Source organism: Rattus norvegicus, chromosome 4 (genome assembly GCF_036323735.1).
Source record: "Rattus norvegicus strain BN/NHsdMcwi chromosome 4, GRCr8, whole genome shotgun sequence".
NCBI lineage: Eukaryota > Metazoa > Chordata > Mammalia > Rodentia > Muridae > Rattus > Rattus norvegicus.
In genome coordinates this window covers 83,167,589-83,192,039 of record NC_086022.1, presented here as the reverse complement: position 1 = coordinate 83,192,039, position 24,451 = coordinate 83,167,589, and the positions used below count along the sequence as shown (strand labels likewise).

The 24,451-nt window shown below is 38.0% G+C and overlaps 1 protein-coding gene across 16 annotated transcripts in view; it reads right to left on the bottom strand.

The window, feature by feature from the left end:
• The window catches only part of Tax1bp1 (Tax1 binding protein 1), a 55,915-nt gene that overhangs the window by 16,424 nt on the left and 15,040 nt on the right, over positions 1 to 24,451 (bottom strand). For 11 of the 16 annotated variants that reach the window (XR_005503148.2, XM_006236480.5, XM_063285555.1 and 8 more), the window contains 9 exons: positions 22,094 to 22,281; positions 18,099 to 18,257; positions 14,515 to 14,663; positions 14,340 to 14,430; positions 11,791 to 11,976; positions 8,625 to 8,849; positions 7,875 to 8,021; positions 6,351 to 6,477; positions 3,756 to 3,859 (listed from right to left, as the gene is read on the bottom strand). Coding sequence is in view for 15 of the 16 variants with exons in the window: in XM_006236480.5 (XP_006236542.1) it covers positions 3,756 to 3,859; positions 6,351 to 6,477; positions 7,875 to 8,021; positions 8,625 to 8,849; positions 11,791 to 11,976; positions 14,340 to 14,430; positions 14,515 to 14,663; positions 18,099 to 18,257; positions 22,094 to 22,281 (1,376 nt within the window). In the remaining variant the exon portion in view is untranslated. The remainder of the gene's footprint in view (positions 1 to 3,755; positions 3,860 to 6,350; positions 6,478 to 7,874; positions 8,022 to 8,624; positions 8,850 to 11,790; positions 11,977 to 14,339; positions 14,431 to 14,514; positions 14,664 to 18,098; positions 18,258 to 22,093; positions 22,282 to 24,451) is intronic. The other 5 variants (XM_006236482.5, XM_006236483.5, XM_017592468.3 and 2 more) reach the window with 1 other exon arrangement.

Sequence of the window (24,451 nt, the reverse complement as noted above, 5' to 3'; positions counted from 1 at the left end):
GCTGGGGACTGAACCCAGGGCCTTGCGCTTGCTAGGCAAGTGCTCTACCACTGAGCCAAATCCCCAGCCCCTAAGTAAGTCATTTTATAGCTACACAATGGAGTAACACACATCTACTTAAAAAGGTAAGTGGATGACCGTGTGAGGTGTCATACTAACAGCACACTGCAAAACAGAGTGTATACTGTAACCCCACTTAACTTACAATTTGCTTTCAACAGTTAAATATGAGTGTCAGTGTTGTACAGAAAAACACAGCCCAATCGCCATGGCTCCTGCACTTGGATCAAGAATGTACTTTTTAATCACCCTACTCTTTACATTTCTAAGACAAAAACTTTTCATGATAAGTATTATTTCACAAAAGTACTCTTTTGCAAAAGGAGGAAATCTAAATCATGCACTTTTATGATGACTCTTTTTCTAAAAAACTCAAGAAAGAAGTTACAAATAGTGAACAAAAAGTAAATAAGCCAAGTGCATTTAAATATTTCTTTCAAGACGGAAGTTCAAAAAATAAATTGAGCAACGCCAGCCTTCTAAACTCCATAGCATACCTTCTACACTTCCTTTTTCTTTTTCTTGTTTTTTTTTTTAAGATTTATTTATTTTATGTATGTGGGTACACTGTAGCTGTCTTCAGACACACCAGAAGAGGGCATCAGATCTCATTACAGAAGGTTGTGAGCCACCATGTGGTTGCTGGGAATTGAGCTCAGGACCTCTGGAAGAGCAGCCAGTGCTCTAACCGCTGAGCCATCTCTCAGCCCCACTTCTGCACTTCCTAACATACAAACAACATCTCCAAGTGCTTTACAAACCTCAATGTAAAATCCGACAATAAAACTTCTGGATGGACCAGGAGTGCAGCTCACTGGCAGATCACTGGCCTAAGGCCTGGGTTTGATCTCCAAGCACAGCAAAAGCAAAACAAGTAACTCCTGGGACAATGCAGGGGAATATGTTTAATACCTTGCAGAATGTGCTTTATTTAAAAAAAAGTACAAAATATAAACAAAATTGATACTTTGCCACAATTAAAATCTGATTTTCTAAAAACTTTAAGCAAACATATCACACATAAGGGAGACAGTAATGTCATCTACAAATGACAGGCAGGCAGTTCTGACACCATGGCCACTGGTCGTGCAGTATATTAAATAGATTTGTGATGTTCTTTCTACTCTAGTCTGAAGAGTTAATTCTTTGGCCAACTTGCCAAAATCACCACCACATGTATACAACATAGCCACCCCTGCTTGCACACGCACTTAGCCTTTAAATAACTATACAATTGGGCAAAAATCTGGTTTCCATTCTTTTAGAAAGAAAAAAATGCATCGCATTTATAACAACACAAGATTTTTTTTTTAATATGTGAAACATTTACAAAAAGAGAACTGCAGGGTTAAAAACATGACCCAGCAAGAAGCATAAAGCATGAGAACCTGTGTTTGGATCCCCAGCACCCGTGTAAAGGCCAGGTGTGGTGTGCATTCGCAGCCCTAGTGCTGAGGTGCACAGACAGGCAGATCCCCAAAACTCGCTGATCTAGCCAACTAGCAACCTCCAGGCTGAGGGAGAAAGCCTGTTTTCATAAATAAGTTGGAAAGCAATCTCTTCACAATAAACTCTAGTCTCCACAGATATACACTCAAATGTGCATGTGTACCAACATGCACAGGCATAGCACATGTACAAAATGCACTCACATGTGTACTACGCACACATATGCACACAACACATCTAAGAAAGAAATGTAAGCATTAAGTCATTATGGAAATGCAACTTAAACTGCAGTGATAGTCTCATTACAGTCTTAGCTTGACTGTATAAAGTGATAAAACAATGTAGTCATTTCTTACAAATCCCTATCCTAGCACCTAGGCATCTGAGTGAAAATATCTAATCCCTTTTGAACACAAAAGGCTTCGATATAAATGTTCAGAGTGCCTTTATCAATCAAGAATCACCCCAAGCACCAGCACCATATTCTCCCCACTTGCCAGACTGTCCCTCCTATGCCAAGCTCACTCTCTCAGCCACTCTCTGGTCTTTTTAGAACACTGGGGTGTTAATCACGAAAGGGCTGCACACGCTGGACAAGACCACCTGAACACCCAGTTGCCTCACAAACACAGTCAAGTCTAATCCCCTTAGCTTTGGCCAGAACCTGTCAGCAGCTGAATCTCTAATCCTACAACAGCAGCACCAGGGAGGAAAAAGGAAAGAGGAAATTGCTATTTTTTTCATCTTTTTCACAAAGATGGGTTCAAAACATGGTGAGTAGAAAAAAAGAATCAGTTAAGGTTTGCTAGAAACGGACTCTACTACTTCTAGAGAAATATAAAAACCCTATATTTAAAGAAAAAAAAAATCACAAGGACAGGCCTATAGATGGATTTGTGCCAACAATTTTCAGAACTGATCCCAATGTCCTCAAGAGGCTGTGAGTACAGCTCCATCTTGTAGGCCTATCAAAGGAGCTGCCCATCTGGGTGAACCCACACAAACAAAGCAGCACTGTTGGTATGGGAGAAAGTAACACATTCACTGTTACCAGCTCTGAACACAACGAGCACCCCAGGACAGTTTCCGAGACCCTTGATAAGGTGACTTCTGCCACCACACATGTAGTGCACACACACACATATGCAGGCAAAATGCCCATACACATGAAAACAAAAATTCAACACACAAGCATGACATTACCACCCTCTTTCTCAGGACCACCCTGTTTCTATAGAAAGATGTTAAAAGTTTGAAATTTGATCAAAACACTTTAAACATTACTTTAAAAGCAAATAGCAAAAAGAAAAAGTATCTTTAGTCTTTAGTAACATCAAACAGATCTATGAATTCCATTCTGTTGTTCTAAAAGTTACCTTCCTTTCCCATATGCAACATACACACACACCCTTAAAAACCATATCCAAATATAAAATAACTTTGCCTTCTATTCTGTCTCTATTCTAGATACTAATGAGAAGCATCCACCCCTATACTTTAACTAATTCAAAGTGAATATCACCACTAGAGTTAACAAAATTGAAGGAATCTGAACAATGCAGCTTAAAATAATTAAAATCACATTGAGAGACAACAACTCATTGGCTTAGCATCCCCTTCTTTCCTGGATGGGTGATGTACTTGGCTGCACAAGCATGAGACCTGAATTCAGATCTCTAGCACCCACTGACATGGCAACCTGTGTCTGTTACCCTGCTGTTGGGAGAAGGAACACAGTAGCTCCCATGGCTCTCGGGCAGTCAGTCCAGCCAAAGTCACTGTCTCCAGGTTCAGTGAGAGACCCTGAGTGAAAAAGTACTGTGAAGAAGTGACTAAGGAAGATTTCCTGAAGTCAACCTGTGCCCTCCATATGCATCCACACTGGCAAGTAGATGAGTGAATGCCACACAATTTCCTATTTTTTTTTTTTACAATAGATTTTAAAGAAGGATTTCCCTTCTAAATTTCAAATGTTTTCCATATGTCATTCTAACAAAAATAAAAACTCATATTCAAAAAAGGACACTGCATCCTGTGTGTGGAACATACTGACTTCAGAAGCATGGTAATACCTGCATGACAATGACAAGTACACAAACACCCCTCTTTCCTCATCCCAAATGCAGTATCAGTACATACACAAGAGTGGAGAAAGAACCCTCGACTTATCTATCCACTACAGGAGCCAAGGGCTGGCATTTAACATTTGACAAGTCAGTCGTCCACTGAAAAAGGAGCTCACCTACCTGCAAGAGTTGTTTACACTTATTATACTTCTCTACTTTCTCAGCCATTTCTTTAGTCACTTCACAGACATGATCCTTTGCTGACATGTCAAAATCTGTCTCTGCTGTAACAAAGTCAGAAAATAATTAATATTAAGAAAATATATTTAAATAATATTTAAAGTAACAGTATTTGCTGTCTGGAGGCTGAAGAGATAGCTCAGCTGCTCTATTAGACGACTTGGGTTCTACTGCCAGCATTTACATGGCAGCTGACAACAGTCTGTAATTCTAGTCCCACAGGATCGAAACCGTTCCAGCCTCCAAGGTTCTAAGTATGCATGCACGTGATGCACAGTTATACATACAGGCCAAACACACATACTCATTAAAATAAATTATTGTTCTCATTTTTTATTTTTGTTTCTTTTGTTTTTTGCTTTGTTTTGATTTTTTTTTCCTAGAAAGCATTTCTTTATATAGTCCTGGCTATTCTGGAACTCACTCTGTAGACCAGGTTGGCCTTAAAAATCACAGAGATCTGCTGCCTCTGCCTCTGAAGTGCTAAAATTAAAGTTGTGTGCCACCACTGACTAGGCAAAAATAAATTAGTTTTAAAAAATTTTTAAATAGTCTCTCTGAGGTCAGTCTGGTCTACATCTCAAAATCCATGCCTCCAAGGGCTACAAAGTGAGAGATGCTGTCTCAAGAAACAAAACCATTTTTTTCTTTATCTTCTTGCAGAAAAACTTGAAGTGTTTTGTGGAACAAAACCTGGAATGTTGCCAGGTCTAGGAGTACACTGGGCCACAATCCCAATATTCAGAAGACTAAGACAGGGAGCATCAAAAGTTAAAGGGACAGAGAAGGCTCAAGAGTTAACCAGAGGGGTTGGGGATTTAGCTCAGTGGTAGAGCGCTTGCCTACGAAGCGCAAGGCCCTGGGTTCGGTCCCCAGCTCCGAAAAAAAGAACCCAAAAAAAGAGTTAACCAGGGCAACTTGGTAAGTGCCTATCCTTAAACTAACTCTTTAAGAGAAAGAAGTGATTTTGGGATCCAGCTCAGTGGAAGAAGTTCAACCCAACAAAAAATTAATTTTATGTGAGATCTGTTTGTTGTTCTCTCACACACTGCCTCTGTGTATGTGTCTGTTTATCTATCTTGTTTGTTTTTGAGACAATCTTCCTATATAGCCTAGGATGGCTTTCATTCATACCCACTGCTAGGGTTACAGGCATGTACGGCCACATCTGACCACTATGTGAGAATTTTTAAATGTTATTTTTGACCAGAACAAATCTCACATTCAAATATGAGATTCCTTAAAAAGCAAAAAAGTCACTAAAAGTATTTCCAAAGTAGCCCAAGAGCTGCCACCCTTACATAACTAGGGAGAGGACAGAAGGCCATACTCCTGAGAACAGCTTACAGCCCTTTGTTACCCTTCACTAAGTCTCCACAAAACCAACACTGCAGGATCATAGCATGTGTTACAGGCTGACTATCATTATCCTAAATTCTCAAGTTCAAATCCCACTAAAAAGTGCGACATTAACTCTGCAGCTTACTGAATGCCAGTGTGACGCTGGGATAGATGCAGATGTGAGGTGTTTCCGGTTTTTAATTCTCAGTGGGCACAATGAACTGTTTATGTAAACATTTGATTTGTAGGAAACTGAAAGCACTTCCTTCCTAGGCATGTCAAGATGGAATAGTCAACCTGAAGAGAGGACAAGCGGATGGAACCCTTTGCATTAAAAAATGAGATTTCCTAGACTCTTCAGTAATGAAGAACACCCCTATAGAATGGTACAAAGTTGTCAGTTACACACACTAAAAATGGCTGCTTGCATTGTATGTTGGCTTGCACTTATTTTCCTTATTGTCAGGTCCTTTTTTTACATAAAAGGGGGGGAAATCCAGTTAATTCAAGTTACCACATTACTCACGTGGTATCCCTGAATCTGTTTTAAGTCGAGGAACAAACACTTAACTGACTAACATCAGTCTACAGGTGGACTGGTGAAAGATGTACCCCACTGATGTAAAACAGGAAAGAAAAGAAGGGATTAAGGAGAAAAGGATATTTTCCCCCTACAACATTATATACAAAAAATTTTTTTCAAATGTTACAAAGTAATTAAAGTAAAATAACTACTCAAAGTGCAAGACCAACCTCCAGTTTCAATGTTGTAACTGTATTACAAAACCTGGATTTTTCAACTTCATCTCTTTCCACATTTGTCCTTCGTCACTGTGTTCTAAGAACCTTCTCTGGTCTGCATCTGCAGTCACACTTATAATTTTGAGTGTAAGGAATTCCTGCCCTTCACTGTTCCATATGGTTCAAATTAGTACTTCTAGTACCAATTTAATTTTTAGTACGTGAATATCCTCCTGAAGATAAGTATGAGTTTACCCTCACTCACACGTTGCATGGTCAGCACATACATAACTCTATCTCACACTAATACCCTCATTTCACCCTTTGCACCTCAATTCTCTCTCTCAAGAATTTATGGTGTCAGCCTGAAATTCTCACACAAGGGAGCAGGCAGTATCAAATCAGTGTCCAGAGTTTTCAAGAAGGTCACGCTACACCAAAGGAGATTTTTACCTGCACAAGATGCTGCTGGCTTTACATCCACGGCAGAAGCAGAAGCAGCTGGGTCTGTGTTTATTGAAGCATCATTCACTTTCTGCTGACTCCCCATTCTCTTTGTGAAGACACCGTTAGAACTGGCCTATCCCCAATGTTAACAGTAAGTTATTGGAAAAGTCATTGAATGCACCATATTGGTTTCCTTTACTAAACATGCAAATAACCAGAAAAGTGCACAAAGCTACTCGCCCTGAAAGCCTAAAAGGAACAGAGCCACACCGTTTTCCTAAAAGGAGTAGAGCCACACCGTTTCCCTAAGTGCTGGAAAGTAAAGGAAGTGCTGTTTCCTGTGATGTCACCAGACCTCATCACTCATAAACATCTTCCAACCTCACAAGTCAAGTGCACTCAGCAGGTCTACAGCGATGTCTAAGCAAGTAAGAGCGTGTGCTGCTTTTGCACGCTCTTAATTGATTCCTAGCACCCACGTGGTGATTTACAGCCATCTGCAATTCCAATTCTAGGGAATTCAATGTTCCCTTCTGACCTACACAAGCACCAAACACACATGTGGTGCACACACATAATGCAGGCAAAATACACATAAAGTGATTTTTTAAAATGTGCTCAAAAAAACACAAAAATCTCCATGTGAATGCTATTTCTTCACAAATCCTTTCTACTTTACTAATGTGCAAGCACTCTTGCTCTTATTTGTTCCTGAGAACCTAAAACAGTCTGTGACTGTAACTGTTGTACCACTCAAGCCCACAGTTCAAATGTTTTCTTTATACTTCACTTCCAAGATCCCCTCATATAACAAGTCATATTTCAGTACAGTATGTGGCTTTACATAATACATATACCCATCCAAATGAAATATCTTTATTATGAATCTACCTTCCTACTCTTACAAGTAAGCTAACACGTTTTACCTCTTCCTAAGGTGGCGTGAACAGGATGGAAGAGAACAGTGAGAGCAGTCACCTTTGCCACAAGTGACATTTACTACTACATACTGACTTTAACTGACAGAGATACTTAATCAAGGGCTTAAGAGAGCAACGGCCTAAAGAAAGAGGACTTGTTCTTGCTTGTTCTTGCGGCTGACCTAGCTTCCCTTTATTAGTTCTCAATAAATCCAAACCTCAAGTTTAAACAGAAAGAAGATTGTCACTGCAGTATTAGGCTAAGGACTTGAAATCAAGATGATAAACTCAGGCCAGCAGGATGGCTCAGCACATGTAAAAAGCACTTGCAATCAAACTTGACGACATCCTGAGTGCCATCCTCTATCCCTGAGACCCAGAGGGTGTAAGCAGGGAATGATCATTTCCTGCAAGCTGGCCTCTACCCTTCACATATCACCCAACACGCACATATAACTACATAAATGTAGTAGAAAATGAGATTTGTGTTTAGGAAAAAAAAGTGATAATTTGTATTCAAAAGGTTAATATTTAGAATAATATACATCTTATTTGCAAACAAAAGCCTGATAAAGAAAAAATTCGATGACAGGAATTCAGTGACACTTACTGACTGGTCTGAAAGTTTGTTTATTTGTTTTTGGAGCCTCTGGCATTCCTTAAACTTTTCTTTGTAATGATCTGCAGCCATCTGAAGCCGGAGTTTCAGATCTTCAACTTCTCTTCTCAGTTCATGTTCCAGTGTATCAGTCTTTTCCTTTAGAAAAACAACATTTCCACTAAGGAAAAAATTCTGGTATTTCATAATTTAATAATAAATCTAACTCTGTTTCCATCATTGTTCTGATCTTTAATTAATTTGTATTTGTTTTGGAGTTTGGGCTTTACATGAATTTTTATGTATTAGAGTTTTAACTATATTTTAAGTCTAAGGATTACTTACAAGTTGAGGAAAACCATCTACCTAAGGAGCAATTATGTAACTCTGATGCAACGCCCTAAAATACTATTACCATTCTATATAACTAGTAAACAAATTCCACACGATGTGATCTCCATCTGACATCAAAAATGTGTACTAGGGGTTGGGGATTTAGCTCAGTGGTAGAGCGCTTGCCTAGGAAGCTCAAGGCCTGGGTTCGGTCCCCAGCTCTGGAAAAAAAAAAAAAAAAAAAATGTGTACTAGAGCAGCCTTTATGACAGTACAGATAGATGTTTTCTGTTCAATCTAAGAACTTACAATGATTTCAGAGTGACTAGAAGTTAGCCTTTCTTACCTGACTTACTTGATAGCTTATTCCTCTCTTTCATGGGGCTATAGTGTTGGGGATCAACAGAGATGCAAGTTACCCTGCTCTACCTGATCTGTCTTTACAGCATGTAACTGGAGCTCTGCCAGCGTGTCGGCCAGCTGCTTCTTCACTCTCTCATTTTCCAAGCGTGCGGTATGTAGATCTGCCATTGTTTTATCTCGCACATTCACTGCATCACTGAGCTCTTTAGCCAGAAAGATAAGTTCTTGCCGTGTTGCCTGGACTTGTTCCTCCGCTTTGCGAAGTTGTTCCTTTAGAAGTAATGTATCTTCCTGAAAAAAGGCAGATAATATACAATTGTGATTAAAACATTACAATTTAAAGTTAACAGTTTCAGAATTTTAAGTTAAATGATGCTTTTCCACTCATGCTCTAGGCTTCGTTTCAGATTTCTCATGTAACAGCCCAACACTGCGTTCACTACTACCACTTTATGTAAGACAGGAAGTCAGTTAGCACACCCAGGGATTAAAGTTGTGACTGAACTAAAACACAAATGAAAGCTGCTGAGATCAAATGAATGAATGTGAGCTACCCATACCCCATTCTCTTCACCCCTTTATCTGCAGCCAGTACTCTCATTACTCACTGGAATCAAAGCAACTACTAAGACTTCCTTGTAACACCAAAAACATCAGTTAAAAATGTTTCCTTTTTTAAGCCTAAAAGATAGCTAATAAAATATTTAACTACCATCACACCATTATGTAAACCTGGAAGAGGCATTTTAAAAGTAAGTATAATCAATCTAATAGTCCTATTTTTAGTCTGCAAAAAATAACATAAAATAAACAAAACTCCAAACTTTTCAAAAACTTTGGTTTTGAAAAGCCACAGGAAAATATGTAAATGACCACATAAAGCTGGTGTGTACAAAATCTTCATAAGCCTAACCACGTTAGTGATCCTTGATTTTGGTAATGAAACAGGATTCCTACAGTCCGGTTAGCCTGGGGTTGCCATGCACCAGAGGATGGCCTTAACCTCCTGATCCTCCTGCCTCTCCTAGGTCTGTGATTCACAGTGTGTGCCACCATGACTCATTAATGCAGTGATAGTGACGGAATAAAGAACTCTTTGCATGCCGCACAAGCAATCTGCCACCTCAGCCAAATTTTGAATCCTAATAGTTTCAATCACTCATCAACTTCTATGTCAAGAATGGAAAAATAACTAAAGGAATATTTCTTTTAATACATACACTCAAGGAAAGTTTAATACTACTCTGATGTATTCTTCCAACCAATAACACGGGAGTATATATACTCCAAATGTTCAAACGTACAAAGATTGATTTTATTTATTTTATTTTTATTTACTATTTTTTGTTTGTTTGAGACTGGTTCACTCTACATAGCCTCAGCTGTCCTGGAACTCACTATGCAGACCTAAACTCACAAGAGATCTGTCTGCCTATGCCTTCCAAGTGTTGAGATTAAAAGAATGTGCTACCACTATGCCTGGCAAAATTAATTTTAAAAATATAGAGAAATAGTTGTTATGCACAATTACATTCTCAGCCTCTGATCTCCTTTCAAGACTTACCAACACCTTAAATTACTCTTGGTTCTTGATCTAGCAATTTTACCTTCAAAAAGCATTCAAAAATTATAAATGACACAGGTAAAGATTCGCTTTCAGAATTCAATAATTTTTAAACACACTTGAAAATTATGAAGATTTTAAATTGTCTAAAATGAAATTGTCTTGAGTTAAATAAACTATGCTATACCATGTCTCCATATAATGAAAAGCTATGAAGCCACTATAAACAGTAGCACATAATATCACTGGGAGAAAACCTAATACAGTGTTTTTTTGAAAAGGCAATTTGAAAATAATTATCAAAAGTTAAGTGCCCTTTAGCCTAGCAACTCCACTTGAAGGAACTTATGTAGGCATGTGCCTACTGTCACTTTAGCTATACAAGAGTGTCCACTAGCGCATGCTCAGAAGAGCTGAGAGAGTAAACTACTAAGGAGAAGTACTGACTACATATATGCTTAATAACAAGGAAGAATACTATGTAGCTACTATAATCACGAAGGAAAGAGCTTTAAGTGTATTCATAGTAATTTGTAACCAGGCATGGAGCCGGGAATCTTTAATCTCAGCATTCAGAAGGCAGAAGCAAGACAATCTAAGTTTGAGGCCTGCCTGACCTACATATCAAGTTTCTGGCCAGCTAGGGTTACATAATGAGAACCTGTCTCAAAAGAAAATTGTTCTGAAAAACTTCTCTCTCTTTCTCTTTCTCTTTCTCTCTGTCTCTCTCTTATTTGAGTTAAAATGTAATATACATGTATAATTCATGTAACTCTTTAAACAGCAATCCTACAATCTTATAGCAAAAAAGGATGCTAACTTTTAGTTCGTGCCCTCATCACTATTTAAGTTCTTTTATAACCATAAATTCACATGCATTGCAATCTACTAAAATTATTTTAGCAACAAGTAATCATTTTCCTCAGTAATTAAAAATTATGCTTTTCACTGGTCTTGCTTAAATGCTAAAAAGATACTTAAAAATATTTTTAGCATCTTAGTAATCAAATAAATATAATCAAATACACTTTTCACATCTGCAATCTTTTAGATTAAAAAAGAAACTGCAGACTTAATCAGGAACTGTAAATGTCATGGACTTCTAACATTTTTAAAGAGTTGCATTAATGATGTCTCGAGTAGAATTCACAGCAACAAGCTGAAACAACCTAACACTCATCCATATAAAAGCTAAGCAATAAAATAAATGTAGCTATGCAAGATCGTGCTGCACTGGAGAAGAAAGAGGAGGATGCTCTGTACGGTGCTGGAGCAGAGACAGCATGCTACATAAAGCAAGACCCCGGGCAGGGGACGGTGCCTGTAATTCCAGGACTTAGGAGCAGTAGGTAGGAGGAGCTCCATAATCACTATTGTGATTTTAAACTTTTTCAAGAGGAATGGTTGAGAAACTATAGAGGGCAGCAGGAGAAGAATGTCCACCTTTCTTTTCTTCCAGAGGCCACTCTAACCCCTAGCTCCAGAATTCTGGCCTCTACAGGTGTTCACATGCATCAAACAGACACATAAATAAAACTAATATAAATGTGAATAAAAAAAGGATTTATTTTTAAAAAGAGAAATAGGTGGGAAGAATGTAAAACAAAAGTAAAAATCACAGTAGACCAAGTTTCACAGTCTTCAAACACATTTTTCTAAATTCCTTACTTTATTTGAGGTTGTAAGCAGGAGAGCTCTGTGCAAATTTTCCTTGTCAGCCAAGCAAGACTGCAGTTTGCCAATCTCTTCTTTGAAATGAGTAATCATGCTTTCTTTGTTTCCATCTACATTCTTTAAAGTCTGTATCTCTGACACAAGCTTGGTATTTTCTATTTCTGTGTTCTTCAAATGTACCTGTAAAAAAGTGTTTGAAATCATCAAGAATATTCTTGCTAGCATCATAATCCAAGTTAGTGTAAGTTTAAAATGCCATTACTTGGGGCTCTAGTGACATGGCTCAGTGGTTAAGAGTGCCAACTGCTCTTCCAGAGGACCCAAGTTCAATCTTCAATACCCACAAGGCAGCGCACACCTGTCTGTAACTCCAGTTCCAAGGCAAACGTGCAGGTAAAACACCAATACACACGAAATAAACAAATTTTAAAAAATTATTTCTTTTTCATCCAAAAATGCCAAAGGAGGAGCCAGGTGTCAGGCGAGCCAAGCTCTGCAGAACAGCTATGCAGACATACAGTTGGCAGAACCCAGCTTTTGGAAGGTTTTTGTTTCCCATAGCAATTCATTCTAGTGTCTAACTGTATTACCTGATCTCTGAAAACTTTCCCATCAGTTTAACTATTTATTTTCTATTTTAAAATGTAGATACATTTTGGGTATTTTGGGGGGGAAAAACATCATGCTAGAGGCATATTCAGAAATTAGTGTAAAAAAAGTTCTGAAAACTTGAAAGGTTACATTCAAATCATCTCAAATAATCATACTAATTTTTTCTTTACCTTTCTTTTAATATGTGTGTGTGTGTGTGTGTGTGTGTGTGTGTGTGTGTGTGTACACGTGCACATGCACATACCAGTACCCACACTCCAGTCCTCAGTCAGATGGCCGGCAAACCACTGGGCCATTTCTAACCCAATTCCACCTTTTGCTTGTAAGAATCACTATGTTGTTTCTTTTCCATGTGACTGAAGTTGCCCTGACTTCTATAGGCCAACTATGACAGACCTCCCAGCCCCCACACACATCATGCAGGTACATACATGCACATGCACATACACACACAATATTTTTAATGTAATACAGAGAATAAATTGCCTTTTTGCACTTCACTCTTCAATCTGCAGAAGTCTAAAGGACTAATTCCTTTTCCTAGGGACAAAATGTATCTCTGGTCCTCTAGGGCAGTCAGCAGCCCAAACCTTTGCAGCATCTCTTCTAAACACTACCTAATGCTCTTAACCATCAGTTCATAAAAGTGACTTGAGGCTGACAACTTAGAATGTTCATCTCAAACTTTTTAAAAAAAATCTTTGTGAACGTATGTACATTCATATGGGGGTGTCACAGTGCATACATGCTATGGTGCCAGTATGAAGGTCAGAGGACATTCTCAGACGTCAGCTATCTCCCAACTTCTCTTGAAGTGTCTCTTTTCTGCCACTGTATATATCAAGCTGGCTGGCCCAAAGCTTCCAGGACTCTTTCTAATCTCCACCTTTCACCTTGTTCTAATAAACTGGGATCACAGACGCATGCGGCTGTGTACAGCTGTATATGCACTCGTAGGATCTAAACTTGGGTTCTCACACTTAAGTGCAAGTGCCTTACTCACCCTTCTTCCCCACCACTCATTTAGAACTTTCTATAGGAAACGTTTCTTAGATACTTAAAATTAGCCTCAATATTCACTCGTGGTTAAACTAATTTAGAACATACTGCAGGCATGCTTTAAAAAAAATAAAAATTTTTCCAAAAGACTCATGAGCAGAGAAGATATTTATAAAATTACAATCTGACACTATTTCAAAAGCCAATCTGAGACATGATCAAGGTACTGGAGAAGATATTAAGGCAGCCTGTGGCTAAGCCTGGCAGCTGTGCTCCATCTCCAGACCCCATACAGCAGAGAGAACTGACTCCTTGAAGTTGTCCTCTAACCTCCACACACATCAGCTTCTGCATGCCCACACTTGTACACACAATCATGCATATGCATGTATATACACATTTAATACTGTAAAAAAATTAAGTATCACTGAAAAAAATGTATATTCTTAAAAGGTGAAAATATTTTATATAAACTTCTGATAAACAACTATCCTGTTATCATTAAACTTTCATCTACTATACAGTGCCTACTCTGTATCTAAAACACCAGCAAATATCCCAAATACTGCATTTTAGGGACAGTATCCATTATGGTTGTAATTTCCTCTTGTTCCTTTCCCATCTTAGATTACTCAGTCTGAAGTCAACTGTCACAGTTATGACACTCTAGAAGCCTTCTAGAGAGAGCTGAAGGACCTCCTTATAAAAGCTATGAGAATCTCCCTATTAAAGCATGATCAACCACCAAAGTATATTCTCCAGGCGCCCCACCTCCACCCCAACTCCCCACCCCCAGAAGTCTGGCTGACTACAGTCCCTGGCATCCTCCTGACTATAATGAGACGAGTGACCAGACGGACTGATCTCAAATTCCCAACCCCAAAAGCCCAGTGGGGTTAAGAAAACGAAAGATAACAGAAAAGGAACTTTACCTTATAAAGCTCCTTCTCATCCTTTTCTGTCTTCAGCTGACATTCAAGTTGTTCTTTTTCTTGCTGTGCTTTCCTGAGTTTATCCTTCAAACTGTGTTAAGATGAAAAAACATTAATAAAAACCATAACTAGCTTTGTTAATAACTGAAGTAATTTCTTTAAAGTAGAAATGTACCTGTCTAGCTCAGTTTCTTTCTCAACTGCTTTATGTGTCACTGATACAATGTCTTCTTCAAGCTGATGAGCTTTAGATGTAGCGTCACTGTATCTCTTCATAAACTCTTCATTTTCCACTCTCAAACTCTGGGATACTTCAAGAAGGCCCTGAGAAGCAACAATAAAGTCTCTTTCAGTAAGAAGACAAATGTGGCAGCACACGCCCTTAGTCCTCTGGGAAGCAGAGGCAGTCAGATCTCCTGGGTGAAGGCCAAACTACTCTACCTAGGACGACGAAGAGACCTCACTTCAAATAAAGAAAGAAAAATATATTGGTTTGGTTTTTCAAGACAAGGTTTCTCTAGGTAGCCCTACCTGTTCTGGAACTCACTCTGTAGACCAGGCTGACCTCAAACTCAAAGATCCACCTGCCTCTACCTCTCAAGTGCTGAGACTGAAGACATGTGTCACTAATGCCCAGCCTTAAAAGGGTCTCATATATTTTGGGTGACAAGACTATACACATTATTACTACATCTGTCTTTGAATTCTTATAATTTTAATCCCACATTTATTATCCCAAATTATATAAACCAAGAATGTAAAATAAACCTAAAATTCTCCGAGTTAAACTTTCATATACTCAACCTTTTTATTTTGTTTTGTATGGTTGTGAGTAAATAATATGTCCATACATATGCACATATGTATGTATAGGGTGTGCAAGCCTTCCCCTATCATTCTACAGCTTTTGCTTTTCTTTTGAAGCATGGTCTTTCCCTTGAGCTTGAGGAGTTTGCTTCTTGATCAGGCTGGAAGTCAGAAAGCTGGCTTGAAACTAGAGTTTCAGGCTTTTGCAGTGATACCCAGCTTTTTTTATAGGGTTTGGGATCTAAACTCTAGTCCTCATGATTTAAAACAACTGCATTTAACCACCAAGCCGTTTCTCTAGATCCCAAGTTTTTTGTTTGTTTGTTTGTTTTGTTTTGTTCTGAAACAATGCCATATACTGAAGGCTGACCCTGAATTTGTGATACTCTTACCTCAGCTTCCGAGGTATTAAGGTCATAGGCATGCACCATGTCTAGTCTGAACTATCAGCACATCAATTATTTCTTAAAGCTTTATTTATTTATTATGAGTACACTGTTGCTGTCTTCAGACACACCAGAAAAGGGTATGAGATCTCATTATAGATGGTTGTGAGCCACCATGTGGTTGCTGGGATTTGAACTCAGAACCTCTGGAAGAGCAGTCAGTGCTCTTAACCACTGAGTCATCTCTCCAGCCTAGCACATCAATTATTAATATATGTTTCCCACCCCTGCTTTTCATGAACTCTATTTCACTAACTTCTCCACCAAAGGGCAAGAAACAAAAAAACTTTGGTTAATTTTCTTTTGGTTTTTTGACATGTTACTTTTATTGTTATGTCAGTGACAACTCAGGTCTCATAGGACACTATCAAGGTTAACACCCACTAAAGTGCCATACAAGCACTACAATACATGCCTATATCTAGACCACTGCGCCTAATGAACTCAGTATGATTCAAAGACTAAAATAAACATTCAAAGGAGTTATAACATATATAAATAGAACCTTCTTTTAAAAAGATACTTTAAAGCTTAAATATCTTCATTACATGAATTATGATAAGTATCTATCTTATGAGAACTTGAACAAGCTCTCCTCTAAGCTTTTCTCCTAGCTAACTAATAAACTTTGGTTCAAGTATAATAAGGTATACAAAGGGGCTGCTATGGGAAACCATATGCCAAAAGAACTGATAGACCCAAGTACTTCCCTTCCCAAAAGCTGAGTGTGACATGACGTATCTCCAACACTCAGGTGACACTCAGGAGACGGGTAAGATGATGAGCCAGCCTGATGCCAGCCTGGCTCACATGAGTGAGACCCTGGCTCAGAGGAACAAGATGGAAGAGAATATGGAGGAGGGTGGGAAGGAATTAAGAATCACTACACTAATGACCAAATTAATAATTATGAAGTGACAGGGCCTTATTGGCCAGAATAATAGAACACATACAACAAGAGAAAATGTCAATCCATCCATAGACACAAAGCTAGCCAACTAACTGTAACATTGAAATTGTTATTATAATTTTAATAATTATAATTTTAATTTTAAGTATTTTCATAATCATAATTTTAAGTATTTTTTTTTCTTTTTTTTTTTCGGAGCTGGGGACCGAACCCAGGGCCTTGCGTTCGCTAGGCAAGCGCTCTACTGCTGAGCTAAATCCCCAACCCCAAGTATTTTCTAAAACAAAGTTATTTTGTGAAATTATCCATAAATCAATGACTATAGTAAGTAGTGGGTTTTTTCCTATAGTTTTCGGTTTTAAACTCAAATCCAGTTTCCTACATAATAGTCATTTGTCTTTTGCTCAAAAAAAACAATGGCTATTTTAACTACATAAGGATTTTTTTGTTTCGTTTGAAGGGTAATTTATAGCCTTTCTCACATTAAAAACTTCAAAATTGTGTCTCACGATGTACTCAGGTTACTGACCTCTGCCTTGTTTCTGCTGCTGCTGTCTGAGTGTTAGAGGCAAAGGCTACTGCTGTGCAGCCTATGCTGTTGTGAACTTGGTCATGACCTCAGTCTTCCTTCCTTCCTCACTAAGTGCTGAGGTCACAGGCATGCACCACCATGAATGCTGAGATCACAAGCATGAACCACCATGCCTACCTAAATTGTTGGTTTTTGAAGAGTAATTTTAATTTCTTCATTCTACCTTCTATTTATTCTGTGCTTATTGTTCCTATATGAATTTCTCATACCCCATACCCTTCCTCCACAAAGCTAGCAAAACAGAACTAGAGGTTGTCAGAAGCCTGGCATGATTGTTCGTGGCTGTAATCTTAGTACTAGGAAAGCAGAGGATGGTTTCCAAGAGTTCAAGGCCTTCGCTACATAGTAAAAACAACAACAACCGCCAACAACAAATTCAGAGAACTATTACCAATAAGCCAGATACCAAAAATCTAAGTATTTTACCTATTTTAAAATATAAAAGAGGCTGTGGCAGAAGATTAATAGGAACTGACATTCTTGGGGCTGGAGAGATGGTTCAGTAATAAGAGTAGTAGGAGCACTTGACCAAAGACCCAAGATCTAGTCCTAGCACCCAGAGAACCTGGCCCAGTTTTGATTCCAAGGGCACCAGGCATGCAAATGCTACACAGCGAAATACGTGCAGACAAAATACCCACACACATAAGAAATAAGATGACTACATCTGGGGCTGGAGAGATGGCTCAGTGGTTAAGAGCAATGACTGCTCTTCTAGAGATCCTGGGTTCAAATCCCAGCAACCACATGGTGGCTCACAGCCATCTGTAATGAGATGCGATGCCCTCTTCTGGTGTTTCTGAAGACAGTCACGGTGTACTTATATATAATAAATAAATAAACCTTTAAAAAAATGAATACATCTAAAAATTTATATATATCTACATATTAATGTAAAATACATGTATATATACATATATACACATACCCACATACATATACGCCACTTTCCTCGAGACCTAATTTTCAATCATCCTAACTACTTTCGTTTTAGAAAGGTGTACCTTCTGCTCTGCCTGCAATTGCTCACACCGGCTTTTCTCATGGCTGAGTTCTCTCTCCATTCTTCCAACTTGTTCTCTCAGCTGTGCTGTTTCTTTTTCAAGAACAGAAACCAACTTTAACAATTCTTCTTTTTCTTTCAGGGTCTTTTCAATTTTCAGCTGTATTTAAAAAAAAAAACACGAATTGATTTTTATCATAAAGTATTACAATACTGGTGTCTTGCTTTAAAAAAGTAAATTCACAAATTTTTACATTTTGCCTACTGTATAACATTCTGCCTATGTTAAAAAGGTTAATTCTGTTAAAAAGGTCCTTGTGGGTCGACACCTCTGTCTCCTGTGCGGGATACGTGTCGGCCCAGAGATCCCCGTAATAGATCTCCGTAATAAACCTCACACCTTTGCTTATTACATCCAAAAAAAAAAAAAAAAAAAAGTCCTTGTGCTCCCAGGTAAACTTTAGGGAAAGCAAGAATACTAAACACACAGGTTGCCTTGTTAAGAAAGGGCTGTACACCTGTTTGCCCACCACTGGGCTAGTAGCCAGGTGACCTGTGCTAGCCTGTAGGGCCAGGTCACACCTCAATCCCTAAAAATATTATGTTTACCCCAGACTCTTTCTCCCAAGACCATTATCTTGTGCACTGTTTCTCAATCAACAGAATCTATCCTTTGGGGAGACGTCACATGTACTAGATAGCTTGGTGACCTGGATACTATCTATATGACTAAGAGCACACCAGCTCCTTTCCTAGGCCCTTAAACTACAGAACCGATCTTTACAGTAGAAGTTACATGTATTTTGCAGAAGGCTTTAAATGGAGGTACACTTTAAGCTTTAGTGTGCACTTGGGATTGAGATAATCCTTAACTGGGAAAGTTTTTCCAAATTATAATGAACTTAAATAAACTGTCCCCTGTCAGACTCTAGAAGTTTGAACTAACACCGGCCACTGAGTTATGTTGAACTGGATTTCCTTCTTGCTTCACATAAATTGTTCCTCTGCTGACCCTGGTATTTGCAGAGACCCCCACAGAATTGTTTTAAGTAAATGCGAATGTAAAGACTAACCTACAATAATGTACTAACTCTAGCAGGTTCTTATTGGAATGCTGGTAATTACTCGGTTCTGGAAAACAGGAACTCCAGTAGGAAACACAAAGCAAAACCTAAATCAAGGACCAAACATGGTCATAAACTAGACAGCTCGTGTTTACAGTAAGTCTTTGCTTCTAACCAGAGAAAGTAGAGACTCAGGGAAGAATGTATGAAGAAGGTATTTAGCTGATGAATGTTTTTCATCCAAAATTCTCCATATGAAGCTTTCCAGGGTTGTAGAATCCTAGAAATAACTGACTAAAATCTAAACTTATGAAAGCTGACCTGCTAAACTCTTTTAGAATAATCTTTTTATTCAAATGCATAGAATAAATGTTCTCAAAATGGGAAAGTTTCCAGGAAGGGTGGTAAGGAAAACTGGAGGAAAGCAACAGTGGATGGAGAGGACCAAAACAAAATACATAATGTCTGAAACTTTCAAGGATAAATAAAAAGGTAAAAGTTTAATTACTCAATTGTCATACCTATTGAAAACTAACTGTAATAAATGATATCCAATAAGCCAATAGAAAATTAAGACCAAGCAAGAACATCAATCCTAAGGTTCAATGGCATTATTAACATAACATTAAATCTGGCTCAAAACTTTCTAGCAGATTAGAAACGATGATTGGTCTTCACCTAGTACAACTGAAACATTTTCAGAATCAAACTTTTTCAGTGATTAGTTTACAATACTCAATGAAGCTTAGTAGGAAAATTTTCAAAAATTTAAATTTGATTTGCATAAATCCAAGTCTAGAGATAAAACTCAAAAAATAGATTTGCCTATCATGTATCAAGATCCTGAATGTAAAGCCAGCACAATTTTTTTGGCTTGTTTGGTCTTTTATGTTCTTGTTTTGGGGTTTTTTAGTCCACAAATTGTCTACAACCACACCAAGGAGAACGTGCCAGATCTCTTCTGATCTTGAAAGCTAAGCAGGGTCAGGTCTGGTTAGTACTTGGATAGGAAACAGTGTAACAATAAATCTATTTTCTGCTTCAGGTTTCTAATTTGAAATCTCTTAAGAACAAACATATTCCTCAATTCACTAATCATCAATATGCTGCTGCCATGGTCAATTCCCACTTTACTCTTGATAGCAGAACAAACAGGGTCTTATACCCAGGCTGGCCTGAAATGCTGCCTCCTGCTTTTGCTTCCCAAATGCTGGGATTAAACATGTGTGTGTGCCATCACATCTGGTTTGTATTATAAATCCATTATTTATGTGATTTTGTTTTATTTTCCTAAGCCATTCAAAATAAAATTATGGACACCCCTAAATACCTTAGAGTACCACTAATAAGTGTAGTCTCCTTTCAAAGCACTCCTGTGATTATAGCTAAGAAAGTTAGAATAATTGTGTCACCCAATAGCTATCCTTTGGTCAAGCATCCCTTACTTTCCCTAAAAGGGTGTTTTACTTTATTTATTTTTTTCTATTATCCAATTCAAGCTCACAAGTTCAAGGACTATATCTCATTAATCACTTTTAATGTACAGTGTTCATAAAATCATTAAAAACATCAATGAATGTAGAATTCTAAGAGGACTTTTCAGAAAACAAAACCATTTTTATATCCAAAATATTTCCCAAGAGACAGCAATTAAAATCTTGATAACATGGCTTTTGTGGAGAAAAGAAAAAGTGAAAATAACCCGGGCTTCATCCCCATTAGAGACATGGGGAGCAAATGTCCGTCATGTGCAGGGCTTGAGATAAGGGTATCTGACAAGTATTGAAAACCCTGCCCAGCAGCACTGAGTGCACTCCTAGGAGCAGGGTTTTACTTCAGTGTCTCTGACATTCTAACACTAGGCTAAAACCCTGATCACAGGCAGCTGTCACTACAAAATGTTTCAGTCACCCTATAAAAGTTGCATTTCTTATTTAAGATAAGAGAGGAATTTCTGAGAAAAGGAAGGAAAGATATGAAGAATTCACCTAACTATTCATCTAACTCCTAGATGAACTATCTTTGAACAGCCTGACAGTGGAAGGCAGTGTAACCTCTTATCTTTCCTTTTCTAGTCTCAGTTCTTAAAGTTAAACAAAGAAAGGAAAAAAAAAAACCAAAAGCATAAATATCTGCTTTTAAAGATCCATCTGTCTATAAAGAAAGAACAATCACCTGTAATATATGAAATATAGATGTAATTAAAAAATAAGGTAACCCATTTAAAAATGCTATTTTTAATAAAAGGACTAAATACAATTAGTCACATTATTTCAAAGAACGGTCTAGCTTTCAGATATAAAGTAGAAAATATGATCTTGAAAGAGAAGACTTTCTTCTCATTTCATAACTACTAAAACTAAAGCATATGGCATCATCCTAAGACCAAAGAATCCCTAGTATTCAGTTTCAAAATGTGAACTACAGTGATGCCCTGCTTCACTGCACTCTCCAGCCAGTTCCACCCCTAACTCTGGACAACTCAGCAATCAAATGGCGTAAGGACCTGAAGAGGAAAGCTCAAGGTGAGGACACAGAAGGCAAGCCCATGTCTAAGTGGTTCCAAAGGCTGTCCTCCTGCACTAGTTACTGGACACAGGACACTTTTAGGCCCTAAATCAGGTAACTTCTCAGCACTCATCTGACAGTGTATACCACAACAGAACCACAAAATAATTGTGATAAAAAGACTAGCCCCACCCGCTAGTCTCGCCCAACTGGTAAACTCCAGGTTCAATGAGAAACTTGTCTCAAAAAGTAAGACTGAGAATGATTAAGGAAAACAGTTAACTTTGACTTCCAGTCTCTACACATGGATTCACTTATAATTTTACTTTAACAACATTTGATTCTGGAAGCCCCTCTTGGCATAACTTGAAATTTCTCACAATGCCAGTCAAGGAAAACTCTATACCTCACTGTAGGTGCTCACCTCAAGAAGGCCAGCTTTTGTGGTCACCACCAACATATCAGAATTTCCTTCATCTTCCATAGTGAGCAGCTCTTCAACTGGAGAAGCAGCTCGAAACTGGAAAGGAGTACTGGCTCCACGAATTTCACCCTTATGGGTGACGTAACAGAACTGATAAAATTCTCCATCATCATTTGGAAGGTAATATCCTAAGAGGTGGGTAACAACAATTATTAAACTTGCTAATTTAAAAATACTTTCCATCCTTCATACTATTATTCTGAACATTTCTAGATCGAGTCTTCCCTATTGTTTACAAACTTATCAGTTCAAATTATACTTTCTTCTCAAACATACCCCGAAGTTATATGTCTTAGATATAAACACTGAACTATACCTGCAACCTTCAAAAAAGAGTTGATGTTGAGACACAGTCTTAAGCTTAAAATTCTTTTGCACTGGCCTCCCATATACCCGGAAAATATACTCACGTGCCCCCCACACCCAGCTTTGCACATGCTTTGTATCTTAAGTCTCTGAAATACTGAGGACAGGTACAAATATGCCCACTGAGAGGAAATGCATTAATTTAAGTGACTAGAGTACATGTACTAAAGAAAGAACATAAAACCTGAGTTTACAAAAAAAAAAAGAAAGAAAGAAAGAAAGAAAGAAAGAAAGAAAGAAAGAAAAGGGCTGGAGAGATGGCTAAGTGGTTAAGAGCAATGACTGCTCTTCCAGACGTCCTGAGTTCAAATCCCAGCAACCACATGGTGGCTCACAACCATCTATAATGCGATCTGATGCCCTCTTCTGGTGTGTCTGAAGATAGCTATAGTGTACTTATATATAATAAATAAATAGATAAATAGATAGATAAATAAATAAATCTTAAAAAAAAAACTGAGTTTACACAAAGATGTGTATATCCATTCAGGAACTGCCACAGAATCTAAAATCTGTACCTCTCATCTTTCACGTCCTAACATTTTTAGATTCACTGTTATGACTACTTCAGTCATCTGATTTTAACCCTTTAAAAAATAGGTGGCTTTTCTCTTTAGGGTACTTGGTAAGCAAAAAATAACCCTTAATAATTTGAATTTTTAAAATTATATTCATTTATTTATTTTGTATATATGTGACAACTTTCAGGAATTCCTTCTCTCCTTCTATAGTGTGGGTTCCAGGGAGCAAACTGAACCATCAAACTATCTGCTCAATCATCTTGCTGATCCTCAAAAGCAAATTCGAAAGGATATAAAAGAATAAAAGCATATCAGAAAAATAAATAAATAATGGCAGCCCACCTGAAGGCAATCCTAACAGCCAAAGCCAGAACAATTCCAACAATAACAACCTTACTACTTTCAAGAGTATGACTTTTAAAGTTATTATCAAGCTTTATTTCTTTAAAAAAAAAATGAGTTCATGGAAAAGAATAATTAACAATTCCAACTAAGGTACAAATAATGTGCGTGTCTCAGTAGCCACCACCATAATTACTATGATAAACAATGTTCTGAGGGACAATGGAAACTAGTGGCTGAAAACAAAGAGAAACAAGGTATTTTCATAATTTAAAGTAGTCTGGCCCATAACATTGTTTAATTACAAAGAGAAAACTACTAACTTAGGAGAGCCCAGATAGCATCAGGGTTCAGATAAACAACAGTAATAATAAAGTGTATAAATACTTCCGAACTCAACACACTCAAAAAGGTCTATTACTACTATGACAATCTTTGCAAAAAAAAAAAAAAAAAAACTAAATATATATATTAGATCTAACCATGAGCAAACTAATCCCAAATGAGACCTATTCAAGAGCACTCCTCAAGGATGTCAACAAAGAATGACCAATCAATGCACTATGGGAGTAGGGTAACAGCTGCAACAGAGCTGTGGAAACACTGCTAATGGCTAAGCGAAGTGAATGCTTTAATTAGAAGCGCTATAACTTAACAACTGGTTAAAAGTACTTGTTCTTTTTGCAGGAACACAGGCTTGGTTGCCAACTCCCACATGGTGATTCCCAACCATCTGTAAGTCCAGTTAAAGGGGATCAAATGCCCTCCTCTGGCTTCTGTGGATACCATCACTCAACTGGACACACAAACACCCACACAGAGAAATAAAACCAACCTTAAAACAAAAACAAAGGGCCAGAAACATGGCTCCATTAGTAAAGCCACTCACTATCCACCAAGCCTGACAATCAAACCTGGCAAACCCAAGTTCAATCCCCAGTGCCCAAATATTAGCAAATCAATCCCTATAAGTTGCTCTCCAACCTCCACATGTTCTTGACAGAGACAGACACAGACATACACAGCCACACAAACGTTGAACGGTTTAAAAAAAGACAAAAAAATCCTA